Source organism: Paramormyrops kingsleyae, chromosome 16 (genome assembly GCF_048594095.1).
Source record: "Paramormyrops kingsleyae isolate MSU_618 chromosome 16, PKINGS_0.4, whole genome shotgun sequence".
NCBI lineage: Eukaryota > Metazoa > Chordata > Actinopteri > Osteoglossiformes > Mormyridae > Paramormyrops > Paramormyrops kingsleyae.
The window spans coordinates 17392753-17418793 of NC_132812.1; the positions used below are offsets into that span (position 1 = coordinate 17392753).

Here is a 26041-nt window from a genome sequence, read left to right on the forward strand (position 1 = left end):
CAAACGCCGCCAAAGCTGTGGCCTAAACATTTCCCCGTACAGTAAGACAAAAGCCCGGTGATCCAAAGAAATCATCTGACAGTTTGTTATGTAATTACAGAAGGAGACAGGGTTTATGGATGCATCGAGCAATTACATTTGATGTGAAACAAGCACGCTGCATTTTTATTTAATTCCAGCTTGACATTTAATTCAGCCCTCTTTTTATGACCAGCTATGAGAGGTGTGAGAGTTTTTGTTGGCTTTTTTGTTAATCGTTGATGATTAGGTTCTCGCCTTCTGGTTGAAGGAGAGGACCCACGTGATTAAACCATAAATCAGCAGCAACCCACTGGGCTGCGAATCTTTCCATGCAGCTCCACAGCGGCTCATTGTCACCGCGTTCCGTGTGCTGGCAGTCGCGCTGGAGTTTCCGTGGTCACGCTGCCGTGCCGCGGCCCGGAGAACAAGAGGGCGGAAGCTGCAGGGCCCTGGGCAGCCGGCAGGCTGGGCGATGCACTGGGCTGACAGCGGGAGGCTGATCAGCGGGCCCCGGCTCACACACGGCCCCTTTGTGCGACCGGCCTGCCCCCTGCCCCTGGCTTCCTGTCCTCAGTCTCATGCTCCCTTCAGCTGTCACCTCACTGATTACGCAACGGCCTTGCTGCTCATAGCTTGTCACTATGTTCTAGCAGTCGGCCAAAGATTTTTGTTGTTTTTTTCGTTTCTTCGTTCCTTTTTTCACTTTCTGTCCCTCCTTGCTAGCTCTGGGGGCCGTAATTGTGGCCCATACAAATAAAAACTGTGGGTTAATCTGGAATGTCTCTCTGGTTTTGCAAGCATGTGAAAGTGAGGAAATGCAAGCCGGTTGAATTGTGGTGTTGCTGTGGTCTGCCGTCTCTATGTGTGTTTGTGTGTGGGTTTGCATTTACCACACTGAGAGTACCAAAAGTCCCCACAATATTATAAAACCTCTTACTTTTTAGTTCATGGGGGCATTTTTTCAGTCCCCACAATATAAACCTCTAATTTACAAAAATCTATGACTGCAATCACAATGTTTCCCCTACCATTATATTCGGGGGGTGCCCCCCCCCCCCCCCCCAAAGGCACCTCCCGCCCCCCCTTGAAGGTCAAGTTAGATATATACATTGTTCTTTTATTAAACAAACTAAATACATAATAGGTAATGTATAAACACTGAATCATAAAACTAAAATGCCAAAAAGTCTTTGGTGTGTTTGGTTTCTTATGGTTAAGGTTAGGGCTGGGTAGGGGTTAAGTTTGTCATTGTTGGGGTTAGGGTTTTACCCATAGAAGTGAATGGAGAGTCCCCACAAAGATATGTCTGTGAGTATGTCTGTGTGTGTGTGTTTGTGTGTCTGTTTCTCTGTGTCTGTCTGTGTGTGAGCGGAACATAAATAGCTCTGAGAGCTCAGGACATGTGTCCTACCGCAGCCTCCAGCCCGTGAGACCATCTGTGCCGCGTCCATGTTAGGCGGGCAGAATTCCCATCATGCACTGCTCTTGTCACATACCTACACGTTTGCCTGAAACGGCATTTAAATATAACCGCGCCGCAGTGTCCGCAGCGTGTGCTGCATCCCCCTCGAGGTGCAGTGCTGCCAGCCGCCCCATCTCTGGATCCACTCCACAGCCCGCCGATGTCCAATCTGTGCTTTTATTTTTCCTGTCACTCTTCTCTAGATGAAACTCTTTAGTAGTTGTAAAAATCTATGTGCTACATGCAACATGAGTTATTACTGCTTGTTTTATTGCTATAATTTGGAAAAAAACTGAAGTCAGGAAGCGTTACCAAACTAACAAGCGGACAGCTCTGATTCCATTTATGGTAATGCTCAGAGAGTAACTGCTCATTTGGCCTGTTCTGTGTGTGTGTGTGTGTGTGTGTGTGTTTATACACCTTTGTGCAACTTCATTTAAATAACTTGTCGACAGCTTTACCACAGTTAAAATGGACATCATAGTCACAGTTCATATTTATCACATTGGGTTTGGATTTAGGACCTGGTGGATTGACAACGTCAAAATGACAGGTTTTTATCACATTGTGGGGAACCTCAGGTCCCCACAATGTAATATAAACCCAACCCCCCCCCCCCCCCACACACACATACACACACACACTCATACACACTGTTAAATAACCGTAAATGTAATATAAATGACAATGTGGATCAGGAAAGTTTAGGCTGAGAGCTCGTGCAGTCTAAGGAAATGACTCCATCTGCTTCATGAGCCTGGAGATTGCTGATGCTGAAAGAGATAATATCAGCATTCTTTGTCAGGACAAACTGACCTCCCTGGGGGTGAGGGAGTTTAGAAGAAAGGTCATCACAGAATCTCAGTTTAGTCAATACTAAGCTGTAGCTCTATTGCATGGAAATTAAGGTTTGCGTTTTAGAGTTAGTCTTAATCAGATGAGTCCACATTAAATGATCCATGCAGGGTCTGCAACATGGAGACTGCCACTCTGTTACAGTAATGTGCCACGTTCCTGTGACAGCTGTGTGCCTGTAGTGTACAGACAGAGGTGTTACGCTGGCCCTGTGACAGCTGTGTGCCTGTAGTGTACAGATAGAGGTGTTACGCTGGCCCTGTGACAGCTGTGTGCCTGTGGTGTACAGACAGAGGTGTTACGCTGGCCCTGTGACAGCTGTGTGCCTGTAGTGTACAGACAGAGGTGTTACGCTGGCCCTGTGACAGCTGTGTGCCTGTGGTGTACAGACAGAGGTGTTACGCTGGCCCTGTGACAGCTGTGTGCCTGTGGTGTACAGACAGAGGTGTTACGCTGGCCCTGTGACAGCTGTGTGCCTGTGGTGTACAGACAGAGGTGTTACGCTGGCCCTGTGACAGCTGTGTGCCTGTGGTGTACAGACAGAGGTGTTACGCTGGCCCTGTGACAGCTGTGTGCCTGTAGTATACAGACAGAGGTGTTACGCTGGCCCTGTGACAGCTGTGTGCCTGTAGTGTACAGACAGAGGTGTTACGCTGGCCCTGTGATAGCTGTGTGCCTGTAGTGTACAGACAGAGGTGTTACGCTGGCCCTGTGACAGCTGTGTACCTGTAGTGTACAGACAGAGGTGATACGCTGGCCCTGTGACAGCTGTGTACCTGTAGTGTACAGACAGAGGTGATACGCTGGCCCTGTGACAGCTGTGTGCCTGTAGTGTACAGACAGAGGTGTTACATTGGCCCTGTGACAGCTGTGTGCCTGTAGTGTACAGACAGAGGTGTTACGCTGGCCCTGTGACAGCTGTGTGCCTGTAGTGTACAGACAGAGGTGTTACGCTGGCCCTGTGACAGCTGTGTGCCTGTAGTGTACAGACAGAGGTGTTACATTGGCCCTGTGACAGCTGTGTGCCTGTAGTGTACAGACAGAGGTGTTACGCTGGCCCTGTGACAGCTGTGTGCCTGTAGTGTACCGACAGAGGTGTTACGCTGGCCCTGTGACAGCTGTGTGCCTGTAGTGTACAGACAGAGGTGTTACATTGGCCCTGTGACAGCTGTGTGCCTGTAGTGTACAGACAGAGGTGTTACGCTGGCCCTGTGACAGCTGTGTGCCTGTAGTGTACAGACAGAGGTGTTACGCTGGCCCTGTGACAGCTGTGTGCCTGTAGTGTACAGACAGAGGTGTTACGCTGGCCCTGTGACAGCTGTGTGCCTGGAATATACAGACAGAGGTGTTACCTTGACAATCTGACACCCAGAGCTTTGCCCAGATCCCAAGGAGATTTCCATGGAAATTGACTGGCTGCTTTACTGTAAAGATTTGTTCATTAGGAAAACCATTGAAAGATTTCAGGCCCTTTGGAAAATGACAATGGAAGCAGGTCACCTAACTAAGACAGAATAATGGGGATCATATGTTAAAGCACAGAACTGGGTTTTCTGCAGTACTACCATATAAATGCATGTTCATAGAGAGTGTATACAAACTGAAGGCCAGAACTAGGTATAAGCACTATAATTTCTACTGTGAATGCCAGGCATGGTAGTGCATTCTGATGGTGACCCACTTCTCCTTCCTTTGTTTAGTATCCTGACTCTTTTATGAGGTATCCATAGTAATACTGTTGCACTGCTATTCATCAGTTTGTTTTATGGGGAAGCAATGCATGAAATATTTGCACATTACAGAGAAGACAGAAAGCAGCTTACCTTACAATTAAATACCTAGAAATAGGAAAATGTAAAATGTTAAAAGTTTGTAGTGGGGTTTCTGGAGGGAGTGTTTATGATATCTTGCCCAATCCTATGTGAGCAAAATTGACTTTGTTTATGTCGTTGACGCCTTGGTTATTACACCCAACAGCTGCACATTAAAATGACGTGCTATGTAATGTCAAAAAGGAACCACAATAAAGCTTCAAGTGGTAAATGGTGTTTTTGGAATATTCTGGAATCACTGGGAGTGTCCTGACAGTTCAATGGAAGAAGAAAAAGATATTCAGTGGGGTAATCAAACAGTCTTGCCAGTGAGGATCTGTGTTTGGATGCTGGGAGAGTAGTTTGAGTGGACCTCCATCACCACTGCCACAAAACACTTGCATAATTAATCTGGCATTTATCTTTGCTTTCGTTAAATAAATAAGTGCAATTTTTGTGGTCATTGTAATTCTATATTAGAATTGATATATTAGTCAGATGCGGAGATATCCAAATCACTTTACTTAATTTAAATAATATCATGAACTTTGGGTCTAGTGAGTTTATTTTTTACCTGCTTTATTTTATGTATTTGACTGTGGGGGATGCAGCATGTGCCTCTGTGGGTTAGACTGCTGTGCCTGTGATCGGAAGGTTGTGGGTTCAAATCCCAGGGACAGCAGAGTGATGTCACCACTGGGCCCTTGAGTAAGGCTCTTATCCTCATTTGCTCCAGGGGTTGGCTGACCCTGCTTTCTCAGAAATGTATGTCATTTTGGGTGAAAATCTCTGCTAAATAAACATAAATACCATCCATTATAATCTGTAGTTCATTTTTCGAATGATTTGTGATTGTCTCGGCAGCCCATGAGTGTAACTGACATCAGGGTTAACTTGGAAGAGGCCAGGGCAGCTTTCGCCTCTGCTGCCTTGCCCCACGGACCCCCTCAGTCACATTTCTGTCCCCGATCCTCCCCCCAGCCTGCCTGCGTGTCAGATGTTGGTGGGATAAGCAGGTCCGCCAGCAACAGACAGGCTCATTGAGCTGTGGTAGCGTGCTGCCATAGAAACAGCTATTCACCATTTCTGTGACAAAAATGTTTCTATCGCTGTGTTCTTCACTAAGGGGCGTTGTGACAGCAATACCAATGAGAAGTTTACTGCAAGTAATACATCTTTACATTTCCTTCCTGAGAATAAAAGATCATGTAAGCGGAATAATATCCTGAAGCCTTGTAATGTGTAAGATTTACTGCACATCTGCTCTTGTTTTATAACTGCCCAGAGTATTTTAACATACCTTATATCTTACTTACAGTTGAGGAGATGCAAAGACCATTCTGGGTCATATATTGAATTGCCTTGATTTCCTTTTGTTTAACTCAAAGTTTAACTCTAGCAACCCACTGCGCATAGTGACGTCGGAATGACGTCTTTAATATGTCGTTTTTGGACGTCCAATTTTGGTCCACTGAAGGGGTTGTTTTGTAACGCCAGGCGACGTCTTTTTTTGACGTCTAATGAACGTCTAGTATTGACGGCCGTGGGACCTCCATGTATGGGCTATTTATAGTCCAAATGCGGTCGTTGTGGACGTCTTATAATACCAAAAGCAGACTAATTTTAGACAATGTGTATGTCGTGTCTCGACTAAATTCATATATACAACAATTTCACCATGCTTTCAATTAAAACTTAAATTTAAATAACGTATTGCTGCGACGGGCAGATGGAGGTATCGCGAACAGAGAAACACGGAGACTACTCTGTCGGAGAACATCCACTCAATTAATAATCCGTACAAGGATTACATCAGGCACCCAAAGAGCACCAAACATAATTATATGTAAGAAACACAAAGTTGTCAGACAACGAACTGTAAGACGCATCCACGGTGGGACATTTATGTAAGCTAATTACACACGAGGATCAGACCGGGTACACACAAGACACATGTAAACACATGCGCAACAATAAGGAATTACCTATTAATTAACAATAACAGCAACAACACAACAATGGCTATTTACAACTGCACGCGGGGCATGCTGGGACATGAGCCCAGCCGGTGCTACAGTGTATACAACAGAACAGTACAGAGCTAAAGTATCATGAAAAGTAAAAAACATAATTTAGCATTAACCTGGTTTAGCAAGCTGGATGTTAATTTGTTCGACCGGGCATCAAGCTGCTGCCAGATTTTGAAATCCCGCGTTCTGCACGTGCACAAAAGTGTCCGCGAGGGACGTGGATAAAACTGTTACAGCTGCTCTGCACTACTCAGTTTTCACATGGTTTTCAGAACGAACATAAAAAACAATGCACGATAAAATTTATTGTCATATCAGCGCAAATGCACATAAAATACGTACGCATTGGCATAATAAATCATGTTTGTTTCGAAATAATCATCTGTATTCACATTTATTATGTTGATAACAACAATGTTGATATTTGTAAATAAAACTATATTTCCTGCACCTGTCATAGTCGTCCAAATAACGTCAAAAAAATTACGTTCAAATGTTGAATGTCATATTGACGTGCAAGTTGGGTCATGGATGGACGTTCAAATTGTGGACCTAGTTTGGACGTTGTATAGATGTCCAGAATTGGTCATGGACTGACGGACCTAATATAGACATGATCTGCACGCCTATCCGACGTCCAATGTTTAGTGGGAACTTAGCATTAGTGCCCATCATTTCTCCAGGTGTATGGGTAGGAAGGCAGGCCATTCTGCTTAGTTTAGTTGGAAATATATCAAATTAACTCAAATAAAAAAGTGGCATTGTTCTTTAACCTGCATGAACCGAAAGGCGATGGCGTGTCAATCTCAGAAGGAGGCACTAAACCGAATAGCACCACAGCCACCCCCCCCCCCCCTTAAATCTGCCAATGCATCAGTCCTCTGAGAGAGCCGTCCATTTTCACTGAGCATCTGCTCTGTGCCACAAGGCTAATAACAGCCGAAACCTACAGCAGGACATCCATTGTCATCACTGCAATCAATCACTCAGCCATCAATAAGTACAGTGCAAACAATCTGAAATCACAGCACCTTATTAATAATTAAGGATGAACACAGTTGTGTAATAGATTTTGATGTTTCATTATTTTCCCTGTTATATATTCTTCTGTTAATTTAATTCTCTTGTTGATTGCTGTGTCTGAAAACTTATCAATTTATTACTGCTACACAGAGCCATTTCCCAGCAAACTGACAGACTGAGTTTACTTTCTCCCACACAATGGAGTAGTTTCCTTTTAATTAGCCCCACTTGATTTTGACTTCTTGTAAATGCATTCCTATGCTGTGCAGGGTAAATTGTGCCATATTCATGGTGAATCTTTTAGCATCTTTGAACATGAAGTAATCAGGACTGAGAAGCACACCCTCCACCTGCTATTAGCAGCTATGAGGAATGAGTAGTGTTGGTTGCCATGACAGCAGCCAGATAATTAAGTGAAGCATGTGATTATTCAGGAAAATTACTTCCATGGAAGCTACTTTGTCCTATTTTTAAGGCGTGTTTTTTAAGGATTCACCTACTTCGGTAAAATTAAGATCAGCTAAACTGGCAATAACTCAATTCACATTCCAAATGGTACTTGAACCTTTTCTAGACAACAAAATAATTAATAATTGTTATAATAATACTAGCTTTTAACTAAATGAAACTGAACAAAACCCTACAGACTGTATGTGGAATGCATTCGAAGTATATGAAGTAAATTTTACGCAGAAAATAACATGGATAAACCTCATGTCTTTCATACATAAAATTTTGGTTCGTCACCAACAGTCAAAATGCCACAGATTTAACTGAACTGCTCATAAAATAACACAGGTCTCTACCACCTTGCTGTTTGTGTGTCCAGGGTGCTTTGAATGCTGCATCAAGTGTTTGGGCGGTGTTCCCTACGCTTCCTTGGTCGCCACCATCCTCTGCTTCTCCGGCGTGGCCCTCTTTTGTGGGTGCGGCCATGTAGCGCTCACCGGTACAGTCACCATCCTGGAAAACCACTTCTCCAAAACATTTAGCGATCACGCAATGCTGACTGACGTGTAAGTATGCACACGTCTCCATGTATACACAAGAGTGTCATTTCACTTAATGCTAGAGTCCATCTTCAATAATTAACAACTGACTCATGCTGTGCAAATTGCATTAATTAGCTGTCATTTAATAATTTAATGCATTTAGTTGCACCCATTTGTTGCTTATTTGCATAAATCCTTGGAATATACAGTAAGTGCAAGGTTCTAACATCTTTGCACGAATCTATAATGCCTTTTGATGTTAGTTTAGGAAACACTGGTACTTGAGCCCAGTGCTGAAGAAATCTCTGATCTCTTGTGTTTATATCCACTTTCATGAAAATTTTGCAAAGTAAGTGTTATTTCGGGAGTAAAACCCTGAATGTGAGCTCTTCTGCTGGCTTGGCATCACAGCGGACAGCTGCTTCTCCATTGCATGTTTCTCCATTGCATTCTCACATGTTCCCCCGCAGGGTGCAGCTAATGCAGTATGTTATCTACGGCATTGCCTCATTCTTCTTCCTGTATGGCATCATCCTGCTGGCCGAAGGCTTCTACACGACCAGAGCTGTCAAGGAGCTCCGCAGCGAGTTCAAGACCACAGCATGTGGCCGCTGCATCAGTGGCATGGTGTGTTGGGGCTGCCACCTTCCTTGTGCACCATCTTGCTGTGGAGATTTTCATTGACTCTTTATTCTACAAGGACCTGCATTAAAATATCAGCCAGGGCTTCATAACATCAGATCATGTCAATGAGAATGATCTTTAATGACAGTAACGATGATAATGATGATGATTATGATGAAGGACCATCTGTATCTGTTTAGTTTGTGTTCCTGACCTACATCCTGGGTGTGGCCTGGCTGGGAGTCTTTGGCTTCTCGGCGGTGCCTGTTTTTCTCTTCTACAACATGTGGTCCACCTGTGCCGCCCTGAGGTCCCCGGTAGCCAATCTGACATCCGAGGACTCCATCTGCATCGATGTGCGGCAGTATGGTGAGTGAGCCGGAATGGCGCTCAGAGGGGGTTTATGTCGAAGAAACACTGTTCATCCTCCACTCTCCATCATGGGGCTGGGCTGCTCAAGGGAAGGAAGCAAGGAACGATGGCTGAAAGGAAGGGACTTCAGCTGGGAGTGGAGCTGGGCATAAAAAAAGTGACAGGGATTGGAAAAAAAGAGCTGGTTAGGGTTAGTACAGAGGCGAATAGAAGAAAAAAAGGAGCTGGTTAGGGTTAGCAGAAGGGCAATCACACGAAAAAAAGAACAGGAAATGGGGAAGGCGAGTTATGCATAGGTATCCAAAAAAATTAGCTGTCGCAGGTTATCACAAAGGTGACCATAGGGAAAAAGAGCTGTTTATGGTTAGCACAAGGTCAATCACAAGACAAAAAGAACTGTTTAGGGTTAGCACAAGGGTAATCACAAGAAAAAAAGAACTGTTTAGGGTTAGCACAAGGGCAATCACAAGAAAAAAAAAAGTGCTGTTTCGGGTTAGCACAAGGACAATCGCATGAAAAGAGAGCTGTTTTGCAGTTAGCACAAGGGCAATCACAAGAAAAAAAGAACAGGAAATGGAGAAGGCGAGTCATGCATAAGTATCCAAGAGTGTTTCCTCTGGCGAGAGAAAAAACACAAGTCAGTCTCATTTAATGATCAGTACCAGGACAAAAGTTTAGTCTTTGAGTGGGTTTGTCACCCGACTGCAGCAGCCCACACCCATGGGTTTCTTTTGAACATATGTATCTGTACACCTGTCACTGTATCTCTTTGCATCATAAATGCCTTATGCATCTGAATAATTGTTCTTGTTAAAAGTAACTGACATCCTGAATGACAGATCTTACCCTACCTTCTATGCACTACTCTTCTTAACTCAGAACATATGCTATGAAGAATTAAGCTCTCTTTCTTGTAGGGGTTATTCCATGGACTGCAACTCCCGGGAAAGCCTGTGGAGCTACACTGAGTGACATCTGCGACACCAGTGAGGTAAGGAAAACGGAAACTTCAGCATCAGTAAATGGACATGATTAAATGTATGGCATTAAAGAATAAAATTATATAATCATTTATATGAAGGTGTAGTGCACTTTTAAATGTGCGACTGATTAAATTAATTATGATATTCGGTGATGAATGTTTTAGCAAAGGTTTTTGTGTAATTGATGATGGATAAACCAAAATATATCAAAGATGGGTGGATGATTATGGATATATCACTGTCTGGTTAAATAGCACTGCCGCAAACTGTGAAGAATCACTGTAAAAGCACAGAACTGGCGTCTATGATTCACCGGACCATCTGTCTTTTGCAGTTCTATCTCTCCTATCACCTGTACATAGTAGCCTGTGCTGGGGCAGGAGCCACTGTTATCGCCCTGGTAAGCTTATAGTGCCTTTGGATTTTGTTGCCATGGCGCAGTACTCTATGGGTTTTGGGTGCTGGGTCCTTTCTTTCTCCAGCTCATTTCCCATGCAGTTGATGTGATGTGATGTGTTTTTTTAAAACATTTTTCCGCATCATATTTACTTAGTTGTTTGCTTGTTTTATGTATTTATTTGTTTATTCATTTGATTTATCTTTTCATCTATTTATTTGTTTGTTTGTTTGTTTATTTAATAAAGGATTAACTGACTGGTGACATGAGTTAGCCAGTAGGTGCAGTTTGTGGGTATGGAAAACGGTACAATGGGTGTGCCCATGCTAACGAAGGCATGTTGCTATGATCAGCTTTGCAGAACAGGAAAGGACTGGAATTCAGCTAAATGGCTCTTTTCTTATTTAAGAATTGTAACAGCTTTCCTGGTAGATTCAGCATGTGTATCATTAATTTAGCATGCAACAGTGGCCAGTTTATTAAGTCCACCTGCAGAGAAACATTTGGTTGCAGTTGAATACATACAGTTTGTGGACATGTTGAAGAGGCTCACTTAGTGTTTGACTGGGCATTACAATACACAAGATGCCTGATGTTGCAAATTTTTTATGTAGCGTGACTGTTGATGCCAGAATGGGTGGTTCCAGCATCTCAGAAATAGCTAGCCGTCTGGGCTTTTCGCACACTGTGCTCCTAAAAGTTTACAGAGAGTGGTGTGACAAACAAACAACAAAAAACAATGGAATTTTGGTAGCAGAAAACACAAACTCCTTAACAGGAGAGCGTACAGGAAAGCTAACAGGAAGGGCAAAAGTACAAAAACCAACTCAGTACAACAGTGGTGCACAGAAAGGAATCTCTGAAGAGCCACTCATCTATGTTAGTTTCGGAGGCAAATGTATGTCCTAAATTCTACTAGCTATGTCTACCGAATGAAGTGGCTACTGAGTGTCTGTATTACTGCTGTGAGTCCCCGTGGCGGAGAGTGGAGTGGTTCCTCATTTCCTGTTGTTCTGTTTTCTTCCACCAGCTGATCTACATGATGGCCACAACCTATAACTATGCTGTTTTGAAGTTTAAAAGTCGGGAAGCCTGCTGCACTAAATTCTAATGCGCGCCCCGATCGCCTTTGTGCAGCCTACAAGGCATCCAACTGACAACGTGAACTAAAATCAGAACGTAGAAGCAAAAGTTCCGTTTCTTTTGACATAATATGTAAATATCATTTTATACACCTAACTTAGTGTCTGTATACTGGGACAGGCTCTTGTTTCAGGCCGTCGGAATGGCGGTGTGACACTTGGCTGGGGTTGTAGTCATCGTTGGGTCAAGTAGCACAAGCAGCCTCTGATGTTATCAAGGGAGCGGACAAAGCTGAAAGCCTGTCTTCCTCCTGTCACAGGCCGTGAAGCAGATCTTCGCAAAGAGTAAACTTCAGGAGATCATACAGACATATACAACGCATGCAAACACACACCCACACCCTGAGGTCACTCACAGTTAGCTGCAGAGACTCTTGAATGAAATAACTTTCTCAAGCCAAGTTGCGTATGATGTGCTCTAGGCTGTTCTTGTGGCCTGTACGAGAATATAACAATTCCAGACACTGGCAGTGATAGTGCGAACAGGCAGCAACATTAATGAAGGACTTGTGTCATGCCAGAGATGTACTCCTGCGAGATTGAGTAACTTAAAGATTCTTATATTACAGGTCATTTATCTTGTTTTTTTATAGGAAATATATGAGACCTGATTTTGTAGCTTCAATCGTCAACAATTTTGTTTTTCTTGTTTTTCTTTTTATTTCTGTAATTTTTTTATTCAAACACAATTGCCATCAAAATGTGTTTAATTTCCACATTTTTCTGTTATAACACTGAACCTGCATGCTTATATTTGATTTTTGTCTGTTCATGTCTACTTATTTCTTATTTCAATAGTATTTAATTTTTTTGTTCTTAAAATTTTAAAAATTGTAGTACTTGTCCGTTTCTACATTAAATAAACCTGCTTTGTTTACAAAGAAGAGTCAGTGATGGTCTTTCTTGTAGAGGCTCTTCTAGCCGGAGCAGATGCGCTTGGTGTTGGTGGTTCTCTCTTTCTCTATAAACCAACAGTCAGTTAAATAACCTCGCCTAATCTCCCCATGCATGCCAGGGTGAAGCCATGATGGCCCCCCTCCTATGCACCTTCAGTGCATCCTTTCCCGCTACCTCAGCTCACTGGCATAGCCTCACTTCCTCGTGGCCCGCTCTTCTCTCTGACCCACACTCTCACCATCTGCCTCGACTCACGGGCATAGCCTCGCTTTCTTGTGGCCCGCTCTGCTCTTTGACCCACGGTCTCACCGTCCGCCTCAGCCCACAGGCATAGCCTCGCTTCCTCGTGGCCCCACTGCGCTCTCTGACCCACACTCTCCCCGTCCGCCTCAGCCCACAGGCATAGCCTCGCTTCCTCGTGGCCCACTGCGCTCTCTGACCCACACTCTCCCCGTCCGCCTCAGCCCACAGGCATAGCCTCGCTTCCTCGTGGCCCACTGCGCTCTCTGACCCACACTCTCCCCGTCCGCCTCAGCCCACAGGCATAGCCTCGCTTCCTCGTGGCCCACTGCGCTCTCTGACCCACACTCTCCCCGTCCGCCTCAGCCCACAGGCATAGCCTCGCTTCCTCGTGGCCCACTGCGCTCTCTAACCCACACTCTCCCCGTCCACCTAGTCCACCTCATGGCCTGCTCTGCTCTTTGACCCACGCTCTTGCTGTCCACTTTGCCCTCCCCCCTTCTCTTCCAGATCCACTTCCTCATGATCCTGTCAGCCAACTGGGCCTACCTTAAAGACGCTAGCCACATGCATGCGTACCAGGACATCAAAACCAAGGAGGAACAGGAGCTGCAAGATATCCAGTCCCGTTCAAAGGAATGCCTCAATTCCTACTCATAAAGATTTCCCAGGCCCACCCTCCCCTTTCTCTTGCCCACTCTAGGTGCCAGATGAAGACAAAACACACCTTCAGTTATGCCCAGTAACCCTAACATGCGGCACTAACACAGCCCCTAACAGCTAGTGCATCAGCATCATTTTCTGCATTAATCTGCCATGACACCGGGAAGAGCCGTAGTTTTTGTTTATATGTACATAAAATCATATGTGCGTATATATATATATATATATATATATATATATATATGTGTGTGTGTGTGTGTGTGTGTGTGTGTGTGTGTGTGTGTGTGTGTATCCTTTTTACCTTTTTAATTGTTTGGAGTACGTGTTTCAGAATGATCTTCTTCTGTTCCTATCTCTGCAATGTACCGATAAACCTTGAGACATTGCACTCTGAAGAAAGAGTTCATGCTAATGATTTGCCATGTTTTAGGAGAAGAAGCTGTTTCCTTGAAGGTTTATACTTTGTTGCACAAGAAAAGGAGCATACATTTCGATAAGTACACAAAATTAGCGCAATGTGTTTTACGTGCATGACTGTCTGTATGTATCACCTTGACTTTAAAGGGAGGGAATCGCTGTACCGAAACGAGTGTGGAGATGTGCTGTTGTCGGGGGAGCAATGCATGCATTGTATTTTGGGAAATGTAGTTTTAAGTGGTCTAGTGGAAACATCAGTTTGACAAATATTCCTGTTTTTCAAACAACCTTTAGTACATAGTGAAACATGGTATATAAATTTCTTTCCATTTGTATAAAGACTCCAGCATATGTCTGCCTGTTTAAGAAAAAGAATTATGCAATATTGATGATGAGTTTCCCTAAACGTACAATGACCTAAAATGTTGACCATTTTCAATCTACCTCAAGTTCAAATGTCAAATACTAACACTGATGAGACTTATTTGGGTGATTTAACCAGAAAAACCAGATAGGTCGAGCAGTATGTATTCATAGTATTATTTACTAAAACAGAAAAAATATTTGTAGTGCTGCATTTATATTGTTATATGCAGCTTTTACCCGAAGAAAATCCATGCTGCAAACCATATTAATTTATATTTTTATTAATATTGCTCATTTTCCATGTCTTGGAAGTTAGAGTGGAAACATGTATAGTGTTGTCTGGCTCTACAGAAAAAAAAATACTGGACAGAATAACAACAACTAAAGAAATCGGGAGGCAGTAGTGGTTCAAATTTTTTAAGTATCTCATATTCCCTTCAATTTTTTTATTTTGCATTGAAATTACAAAAATAAAGCATAGCATGAAAAAAGGCAGCATTAAGTGAACTGATTGTGATAGCAGGAATTGCATTGACAACATTTTCTGTTCTAAAACATAATGGTAATCACTGCCTTCTTCAGCTGGTTCTGAATGCTCCTTGGTCGATTATTAATGCATTCTAATCTCACCCTCACCTTGTGTAAAGGGTGTAACCTCCAAGTCTCTTTCCTTGTCATTTTTAAAATTTTGATCTACAATCAAGTATTACGTACTGCGACCATTCCCACAGCAGACTTGAGTATGTGGATCTTTTGAAAAGGTGAGATTACAGATTACAGTGAAGGTCGGTTTAGACCATGACCTCATACTTTCTGTAGTTAGATCATCCCCCAGAAGAAGCATAACTGACCAAACACAATATGAATATGTTATATGTGAAGAATTTTTTTATTTTAATATTTTTAAACACATCTAAACCTTGAAATGAAGACTTATTTTTGAACGCTGTATTTCTATGTTGCTTTAATGTATGAAGGCTTAAATTCTGATGTAAATCACTGATTTGTTTTTCTTTAAGTAGAAAATAATGTACTGGGATGTTTTGGTGTTTCTTCATTATTGCATGAAAAGATGATGATAGAGGTGATGTGTAGTCATTTGTACTGACAAAAAAATTGTAGCCATTGTTTGCCCATATTTTATTTTTTTTATTAGTTTTATTTTTATTTTATTTCTGACAACCTTTTATGTCAAATGCATTGTAGTCATAGTTTTTTTGTTTCTGTCTTCGTTTTTTTTTTTTTTTTTAATAAAATTTATTAATTCTTTATAGTGCCAATTTGTAATGTTATAGTAAACTGATATTTTCTACAACTGCCAACGAGGTTTCATGTGTTTTGTTGGAGTACATAATGGCCATTTTCAGAGTGAAATAAGACCCTTCATCATTCTAGTGTGTCTTGATAAAACATATATCTGTTTTGTGAATGAACAGAAACATTTAATGTCAATGGAGCAGAACTTCTCAATTTATTTTTGTTTCTTTGATAATAGAAAATACGGTCAGCAGAATTGTGTACATGTTCCACATATGTGAAATGTTAACATACAGTGCCCACAGAAAGTCTTGGGATGCTTGCCTAATCTGGTAAAAAAAATTGCAAATTTATTTATTTATATAACAGAAGTCATTACTTTATATATTTGAAACAACAAATTTTAGGTAAAAGATTTATTTCAAGTAGTGATAAATTGAAACCCAAATTATACTTCTAAAAGAGCTGATATGAATTATAAAGTTAGTTGACAAGCATTCTCATTGGTTGATTTATAATTAGTAACACCTTTGCAGTAACATAAAACACCAAACATCACTGTTCTGTTTAGTATCCCTTTGGAAGCCAGTGGCTAGAACATAACTGATTCAGTCAAAAAAATTATGACTCTTAAAAAGAAAATGTATGTGCAGAAGATATGGACAGATATGTTAAATATTGCTTGTCTATGGACTTTTGCTGTGAAAGCAATAGATTTGCAACATTTTTACAAAATTAAGCAAGAGTCACAAGACTTTCTGTAAGCATTGTACATGAATTGATTACTTGATAAATATAGTACACAATTTCCTTTAATTTTTGGTAATTATGCACTTAAGCACTGATTTTTAATGGTTAATTCAATGGGCACTGGTCAAAGGCTAGATTAGCGAGTGTCCTCTTGAGGCTGTGAAGGATTGTAGAACAATGAAGAACTACAGGCAAACAAACAGCTTTGTATACTTAGCGTACAAATGTTCAATAAAAATGAAAATGAAATGACAATATTTCTTTGCTGAGTGTCATGCTGAGACAACATGCTGTACAGTGACGTTCTGCATGAGGGTCCTCCCATGTGGCTCCCGCACAGAGAGATGGGCAAACTTGTCCCAGTGTCATTCTGGAATGCAGCTGGTATATGAATGGATAAGGCAGCACAAAGGCTGTGTTATCCTTTCCAAAACAGAGGAGGCTAGCGGGATCCCTATATTTGGGAACTATATTCAGTAAAGGGTGTGTCAAGTTAACATGCCACCGTGGTCCTCCAGGGGGCACCAGACAGGGGGTTCTTTGAGCAGAGCTCAAGAACCGATAAGATCAATTAGCCTGAGAAATGTGCTAGCCTGCTAACTAGGAACACTGGTACTTTGTTGATGCTCCCAGTCAACGATTAACAAGGACACAAAAACTTAATATCTCAGACTATAGAAGTGGATTTCCTAATCCTGACTTTGGGAGCCTAGAATCTTGTTCCAGCCAAGGTCTTAATTAACTGGCCCGGAATGAGTCAGGACAGTCACAGCTGACTGATAAGTAAAATGCATTTTCTCAACTTATTTTTGACAAGTAAATACCAGCTAAAAAACTTGAAACTTTATTTATAATTCTGAGCAATGTCCAGTTAATTACAAAATTACAAGCAATCATTGTAGATTTTGAGGATTGCTTAATCAGACTGATTAACATGCTAAATAAGACAATCTGGCAAGAGTGGAGAGGGTATGAAATCACATACTGTATCACTGCTATACCTAGTCAAGATGGTAGGTCCTCTACTGTAAAAACATCATGTTACTTACACTCACCTAAAGGATTATTAGGAACACCTGTTCAATTTCTCATTAATGCAATTATCTAATCAACCAATCACATGGCAGTTGCTTCAATGCATTTAGGGGTGTGGTCCTGGTCAAGACAATCTCCTGAACTCCAAACTGAATGTCAGAATGGGAAAGAAATGTGATTTAAGCAATTTTGAGCGTGGCATGGTTGTTGGTGGCAGACGGGCCGGTGTGAGTATTTCACAATCTGCTCAGTTACTGGGATTTTCACGCACAACCATTTCTAGGGTTTACAAAGAATGGTGTGCAAAGGGAAAAACATCCAGTATGCGGCAGTCCTGTGGGCGAAAATGCCTTGTTGATGCTAGAGGTCAGAGGAGAATGGGCCGACTGATTCAAGCTGATAGAAGAGCAACTTTGACTGAAATAACCACTCGTTACAACCGAGGTATGCAGCAAAGCATTTGTGAAGCCACAACACGCACAACCTTGAGGCGGATGGGCTACAACAGCAGAAGACCCCACCGGGTACCACTCATCTCCACTACAAATAGGAAAAAGAGGCTACAATTTTCACGAGCTCACCAAAATTGGACAGTTGAAGACTGGAAAAATGTTGCCTGGTCTGATGAGTCTCGATTTCTGTTGAGACATTCAAATGGTAGAGTCAGAATTTGGCGTAAACAGAATGAGAACATGGATCCATCATGGCTTGTTACCACTGTGCAGGCTGCTGGTGGTGGTGTAATAGTGTGGGGGATGTTTTCTTGGCACACTTTAGGCCCCTTAGTGCCAATTGGGCATCGTTTAAATGCCACGGCCTACCTGAGCATTGTTTATGACCATGTCCATCCCTTTATGACCACCATGTACCCATCCTCTGATGGCTACTTCCAGCAGGATAATGCACCATGTCACAAAGCTCGAATCATTTCAAATTGGTTTCTTGAACATGACAATGAGTTCACTGTACTAAAATGGCCCCCACAGTCACCAGATCTCAACCCAATAGAGCATCTTTGGGATGTGGTGGAACGGGAGCTTCGTGCCCTGGATGTGCATCCCACAAATCTCCATCAACTGCAAGATGCAATCCTATCAATATGGGCCAACATTTCTAAAGAATGCTTTCAGCACCTTGTTGAATCAATGCCACGTACTGTAGAATTAAGGCAGTTCTGAAGGCGAAAGGGGGTCAAACACCGTATTAGTATGGTGTTCCTAATAATCCTTTAGGTGAGCGTATGTCAATTTTGTAATATTAATAATTAGAAAAATAGAGGATTGTGTGAGAGTGTTTGCCTGAAAGAACAAGTGAAAGAATATATAAAAGGATAGGTAGTTCAGGAAAGATATCATGCATGGTTTTGTGTGTGTGTGTGCGTGTGTGTGTGTCTGTGTGCATACATTTTTTGCGTCTCTGTGTCTGCATATCTGCGTCTCTGGGTGCCGGCATGTATGCATCTCTGTTTGTATGTGCATGTGTGCATCTGTGTGTGCGGGAAAGAAATAGTGCCTCAGCTTCAATCAAAGCAAAACGACACTTCAGACCAAGTCAGGTCAGATTGTTGCCACACCCACCGCATGATGAAACACCTTGAGATCCCGGTTTTGTGAACCCTCAGGCCGAGACATGGACTGGTCCCACCCTCCAGGAATGCCCATCTATCTGCCACAGCCAGGTGTTACATAGGTATCCCCTTAGCTTGCTCCAGCCACTCAGGTCCTCAGCAAAGAGGATCCTGCTAGCTGGATCACCCACAGGGAATCATGCCACATGGTCATACTGCTGTACCTGATGCTCCCTCACAATGCAGGTAGTGCACCTCGTTCGGGACTCCCTGAGCAACCACTTGTTAAACACAAAGCCAAACCAGCAGTATTCAAGGATTCTCCAAAGAGAAACACTACCAAAGGAGTCCAGTCTTCATCTCAGGTCACTGGATAGTGTCCATGTCTCACAGCCATACAACAAAACAGGGAGCACCAGGACTCTAAAGATTTGGACCCTCATCCTCTTACAAAGATATCCCAGACACTCAGACTTCTTGCTCAGTCTCTTGAGAGGTCCTGATCAGAGCCTCCAGTGACTCTACGACGATCACATTATCATCAGCAAATATAAGATCACTGAATCTTTCTTCACCACTAGATGCCCCACAGCCACTGTACCCCAAGACCCTGCCCAACACCCAGTCCATACAAGCATTGGACAAAGTAGGAGCAAGAGCACACGCCTGACAAACTCCAGAATCAACTGGGAAGAACGCAGAGTTTCTGCCTCCACTCTGCACAGCACTCACAGCACCAGTGTACAGGGTAACTCTGACATCCAGCAACTTCAGTGGGATCTTGCGAAGTCACAGGATGTGGAAAATTCAGGTCCAGAAAGTAAAGATTTTGTTTCAACCAACCAGTGTAGCATAAAGAGTCAGTCACAAAGTACTCTGGGGTTTCACTTTCTGGACCTGAAATTTCCACTTCTGCCCACAGGGCAGCTTGAACAACTCTTTACGAGTCGAACGCTTTATGAAAATCAACAAAGGCTACAAAGAAATTCTGCTGATATTCACATTTGTGCTCAATGAGAACCCTCAGTGCCAGGATACGGTCGATGGTAGACTTCTTAGGCACAAAACCACACTGCTCCGATCACTGGTAGGTGAGCAAGTGATCACAGATCCTATTAAGGATGACCATAGCAAGGACCTTACCTGGCACTGAGAGCAGTGTCATCCCCCTGTAGTTGCCCCAATCCAGGCGATCACCCTTCCCTTTCCGGATAGGGACTACAAGTCCCATTATTCAGTCAGTTGCGATGATGCCCGTCTCCCAAAATGAAGCAAAGATTGTCTGTAATGCCAGGAGGACAGCCTTACCACCAGCCTGGAGAAGTTCACCCTGGATACCACAGATCCCTGCGGCCTTCCCTACCCCCAGCTGAGTCACCACCAGAGGATCATCTTCAAGAACTGTGGACCCAGAGACATCCAACGTCGTAGGCGTAGGATTAGCTTTAAACAGCTGCTCAAAGTAGCCAGCCCAACGAGTCACAACTGCAATGTCATCTGTAAAGACTGTTCTATCACCCATCCTGACTGCGACTCTCCGGGGAACAGATTCAGATGTATGTAATGCTTTGATTCCTCTGTAAGCTAGATGTTGGTCGCTAGACCATAGATGGTGTGTTACTTGCTCACAGATCCCTCTAACAAACACCTCCTTGTCTGCCCTCAGAGCCCTTACAGCCATCCTTCTTAGTTTCTGGTACAGACTGGAGTTGCGATTAAGGCCTGCATGATTGGATTGTGACACCTCACTCGAGTCTATTAGCATGGATTGTTCAGTTTAGTGTGTATCCAGCTGTCAATGACCATTCCTTCTTATGCCGACTCCTGGATTGTGCAAACTAAATGAATGGGCTTGTGTGATTACAGCACTGTCTCAAGACAAACAGCTCGAGAGATAATGCATACTGGGAAAATAGAGTGCTGGTCATCGCTGTAGCCTGCATCCAGCTGAGAAGGCTTCTGTTGTTTTTCATTTGGTCCATCGTGGCTATAAATAGAGATTGCTTTTGGAGGATAAAAAAATTGCATTATTCTAATTGCATATTAAGTTTGATCATAAGAAAAAGAACCATTTGTTTATAATTTAATGAAGCATAAATGGGCTTGAGGTGATTTAATATAAAAAAAAAAACCTTACTTTGTTTGGGAAGGAGGACTAAACATTATATAAAAAACAATAGTTTGAGTCACTTGCATAGCTGGGAAGTAAACTGGAAATATGAATTGAATTGGAACTGGAGTTAAACTCAGATTATTTGGAGTTATTACACGGCTCTCTGGAATGCTTGATTCTGATTGGTCAGTTGAGACATTTGCAGGTTCGTTCTTTTCAAATAATGACCGCTCCAAAGTAATAACGCATAGCCGGTACTACTTGTATGTTTAAAATCAGTCCGCGCCAACAAAGATTATCGTTTAAAAATGTTAATTTAAAACAAATATGCCAATAAAATGTTTCAAATTTATATTCATGTCCAGTTTTTTTCCTTATGTGGCAAGTAGCCGTGTAATAAGCGGGATAATGTACAGGCAGCCGGTAGTTATCGCAGAAATAAGCCCCTTCAGTGTGATACAAGACCCTCCGCTTCGCGTCGGGTCCTGATCACACTGTCGGGGCTTATTTCTGCGATAACTACCGGCTGCCTGTACATTATCCCTTACTTATTGTAGGGTAAGGAGTCTGATGTTGGCCTGATTCACTATACTGAAATTCAAACTGCAACACCCAAATTGTGATATGTCTGTGTCTGAATCTGTTTGAAACTCTGCAGGGGCTATATATGAGATTCAGCCTGGACTGACCTTTAGGTAGATTAGCTGGCTGCAAAGAATAACAGCCCAATCCACCACCCATCCATTCATTTATCATGACCTGTTAACCATTGCAGGGTCCTGAGAGGGTTGGGTTCATCCCAGAAAGCACAGGGCACATCAACCCAGCCCCCAACACAACATCAGCTAAACAGTGTGCTTCTGAAATGTGGGAGAAACTTCAGGAAATGTGACGACAACATGCACACTGCAAGGAGAGCTGGAGCCGGAAACGACCCACAAGTGGGTGTGAAATGACCCACTGACCCACCATGTCCCAAAAATCTAGATTACTAAATTATGCAGTTAACTCCTGCATAATTTGATTATGTTCAGTAAAATGTTCAGTAAAATGCATGGCTAACTATATGCGAATGGCACCGGCCTGTAACATTGATTACTTGAGGGGTGAGATTAATCCCGGCATCACGGATGCTCTTGTAACGGCCTGTAACACTGATTACTTGAGGGGTGAGATTAATCCCGGCATCACGGATGCTCTTGTAACGGCCTGTAACACTGATTACTTGAGGGGTGAGATTAATCCCGGCATCACGGATGCTCTTGTATTGGCCTGTAACACTGATTACTTGAGGGGTGAGATTAATCCCGGCTCCTTTGCTTCCTTTTCTCTGGGAGTCGTGCCTGAGCCCTGTGCTCTAGCCATCATTTCCCCTTATTAGTATAACACTCCATCCCTGAGGACATGTGGGGCCCTATATCCCCCTCAGAGGAAGAGAATCCTTCTCTGCAGGACAAGGGAAGTCTTGCCCCCCTGCCCTCTGTTCTTCCTCTTCATTTTTGAACCCCCCCCCCCCCCATTTCCCTTCAACCTTTGATCTGCTTCCCATACTCTTGACTGAAACGAGCAGCTGCCAAGAGGCCCAGCACTGGGGCATCTGAAATGGGCTGCTTTGGGGGCCCGGCACTGAGAGTGGGGGCGTGTCTGAAATGGGCTGCTTTGGGGGCCCGGCACTGAGAGTGGGGGCGTGTCTGAAATGGGCTGCTTTGGGGGCCCGGCACTGAGAGGGGGGGCGTGTCTGAAATGGGCTGCTTTGGGGGCCCGGCACTGAGAGTGGGGGCGTGTCTGAAATGGGCTGCTTTGGGGGCCCGGCACTGAGAGTGGGGGCGTGTCTGAAATGGGCTGCTTTGGGGGCCCGGCACTGAGAGTGGGGGCGTGTCTGAAATGGGCTGCTTTGGGGGCCCGGCACTGAGAGTGGGGGCGTGTCTGAAATGGGCTGCTTTGGGGGCCCGGCACTGAGAGTGGGGGCGTGTCTGAAATGGGCTGCTTTGGGGGCCCGGCACTGAGAGTGGGGGCGTGTCTGAAATGAGCTGCTTTGGGGGCCCGGCACTGAGAGTGGGGGCGTGTCTGAAATGAGCTGCTTTGGGGGCCCGGCACTGAGAGTGGGGGCGTGTCTGAAATGGGCTGCTTTGGGGGCCCGGCACTGAGAGTGGGGGCGTGTCTGAAATGAGCTGCTTTGGGGGCCCGGCACTGAGAGTGGGGGCGTGTCTGAAATGGGTTGTTTTGGGGGCCCGGCACTGGGAGGGGGGGGGGTCACAGTCTGTTCCAGCTGGCTTCCCAGGCCAAGTCAACATGTCATGATGATTTTCAGAAAAGCATAGGAAAATAAAAACTGGAATATTGGACTTGTTGTATATGAAATACACAAGAAGAATGGAAAAACAAAATGGATCCAAAAGTTATGTAAATGTGTGACCAAGTTTAATGAATAATCTAAAAGGTTGATTTTACATTTGAGGCAACACTTTGTTACCTGTGACTTCCAGTCCAATAATAAAAATTAATACAATTCTTTCATTCAACAGAATAAGATCTCTAAGCATATCTGAAGAACCATAAGGAATACGTCACTTTTGTAGTGGTACAACCTTTAGAAACACGTCAACTGTGCTTCAGATTATCTGCTGCAGAATAGTGACACCTGCTGCTTACAGGAAATAAGACAAAAGTAGCAAGGCTGCAAAGGTCATTTTGTACTACAAATTGTGGTAGATGGGGTTTCGCCTTTGGTTAGGTAAAAAATCCATATAAATATTAACCTCACTCTCCTGGGTATCTTCCACAGCCCACAGATTGTGGTTCAGGCAAAGCAGTGAGATTTCAAAGTGATTTCTTATCAACATTTCCTAAAAAATTAAGTGACAATAAAGACTGTCTGGAATCACCTCAGACCATTCAAGGTTTGCAGGATCACTCAAAACATTACGGTCTCTGAGCCCAAACCTACATCCTGTACTTCCACCAAATTCTACACAATGTTCAGCATGCCTCAGACGAATTTTCAATGAGAACAAGTGATTCTGGCATGAGTGGTGTTAAATATGACATAAATTTAAGCAAACCATTTCCCACATCGCTACAAAAGTACAGAAGTGGTTTTTTTTTTTCAAAACTAGTGGTAAACTGTATATATTTCAAAATCTCAGATCTTCCAACCGCTTCTCCAAAATCACATACCCAGAATTGGGACTGATTGTAATTCATAGGAGAGTACCCAGACAAAACAGAGCAGGTGGGATTTAATGTGTGATGTGACAATACAACCACAAATTCTCATAAGTAACCAATTTGTCACGTCTGGAACAGGGAAGCAGACGAAAGGAGCTGTACAAGCGAATAAATGGGATTTATTTGTCATTAGACTGCAATTAGACTCATGCCACCATCCCACCACCCCGTCAGGAGGGATGACTTTGCTGCAATGACTATTGGAAAAGACACTTGCTGGATGTGACATGAGCTTGAGAACAAACCAGTGAGAAATCACAAAATTCTGCCTTAAATGACAGTATATTTGAGTAATACCAGGCATGGTAATATAAGCTCATCATTACATTAAAACTTACACTGCCCATGCATACATAGAACAACACTAGGGGTCTACATAAGAACTTAAGACACTTCACAGCAGCTCAGCAGCTCAGTCTAAACAGGCGTTGCCTGCTGCATGGTGGCACTTGCGTCCCAATCTAAGGAGGCCCATCCAGGTGGGCACATGGAAGGTCTTGTCTCTCTGGCAACATGACCATCTTCCTCTGCTGTGGGGGGAGCTTCGTAAACTCCGCATTTCAGTGGCAACACTCTCTGAGGTATGCAGACCAGGGAGTGGCCAGATCTCTGAAGGTGGGTATACCTACTTTTGGTCTGGTCGCTCTGATGTCTACCATGCGTAGGGAGTAGCTGTTGCTGTGACGGATCGGCTGCTCCTTATGGTGTCTGATGTCACTCCTTTCAAGGAGCGTATTATGAGACTCTTCCTAAGGCACCCCTTGGGTGTCTTGTCTGTTCCCTCAGTGTATTCTGCGACCGCAGTGAGTGACGTCTCACAGAGGGAGACATTTTACTCGCAACTTCGGTCAGTCGGTGATTTGGGAGACCTTCCATGATAAGTCCCTGAAGGTTGCCGAGGGTTGTGTTGGTGTTGCTGGTGTTTCCAGGAGGAGGTATTTCATCGATAGGAGTTGCAGCTCATGACTTGGTGGCAACTCCAGTCTGTACCAGGAACTGAGGAGGACAGCTGTGAGGGCTCTGAGGGCAACACGGCAGTTGTTAGACGAATCTGTGAGCAGGTGACACATCATCTGTGGTCTAGTGACCCACATCCCACAGAGGAATTAAAGCATTGCATACATCTGAATCTGTTCCTCAGAGACTTGCAGTCAGGGTAGATAATGGAACAGTCCTTATGGATGACACAGCTGTTATGACCCGCTGGGCAGGCTACTTTGAGCAGTTGTTTAAAGCTGAACCTCCAGCTAGGACGTTGGACATCTCTGGGTCCACGGTTCCCGAGGCTGATCCTTCAGTCAGCTGTGAACCACCCAATCTCACTGAGAATCCATGGGAGTCTGTGGTATCCGGGGTGAACTTCTCCAGGCTGGTGGTAAGGCTCTCCTCCTGGCATTGCAGGCAATCTTTGCTTCCATTTGGGAGTCAGGCATCATCCCAGTTGACTGGAAAATGGGATTTGTAGTCCCTACCTGGAAAGGGAAGGGTGATCACCTGGATTGCGGCAACTACAGGGGGATAACACTGCTCTCAGTGCCGGGTAAGGTCCTTGCTAGGGTCATCCTCAGCAGGATCTGTGATCACTTGCTCACCTTTCAGAGGCCAGAGCAGTCTGGTTTTACGCCTAAGAAATCTATCATCGACACTGAGAGTGCAATGCGAATATCGGCAGAGGTTCTTTGCAGCCTTTGTTGATTTTCGTAAAGTGTTTAACTCAGTTGATCATGTTGCCCTGTTGGACATCCTGAGACTTTGCGGGATCCCCCGGAAGCTTCTGGACATCATGACCGGCCTAT

The 26041-nt window shown here is 43.7% G+C and overlaps 1 protein-coding gene across 3 annotated transcripts in view; it reads left to right on the forward strand.

The window, feature by feature from the left end:
* LOC111851516 (neuronal membrane glycoprotein M6-b-like) overlaps positions 1–16557 on the forward strand; it is a 39334-nt gene extending 22777 nt beyond the window's left edge. For 2 of the 3 annotated variants that reach the window (XM_023826519.2, XM_023826518.2), the window contains exons 2-7: positions 8032–8218; positions 8665–8821; positions 9019–9187; positions 10108–10181; positions 10508–10573; positions 13360–16557. In XM_023826519.2, the coding sequence (XP_023682287.1) occupies positions 8032–8218; positions 8665–8821; positions 9019–9187; positions 10108–10181; positions 10508–10573; positions 13360–13509 (803 nt within the window). In that variant the 3' untranslated portion in view covers positions 13510–16557. Of the gene's footprint in view, positions 1–8031; positions 8219–8664; positions 8822–9018; positions 9188–10107; positions 10182–10507; positions 10574–11600; positions 12597–13359 lie in introns of those variants that run through there. The other variant, XM_023826520.2, reaches the window with a different exon arrangement.
* Positions 16558–26041: the final 9484 nt, after the last annotated feature.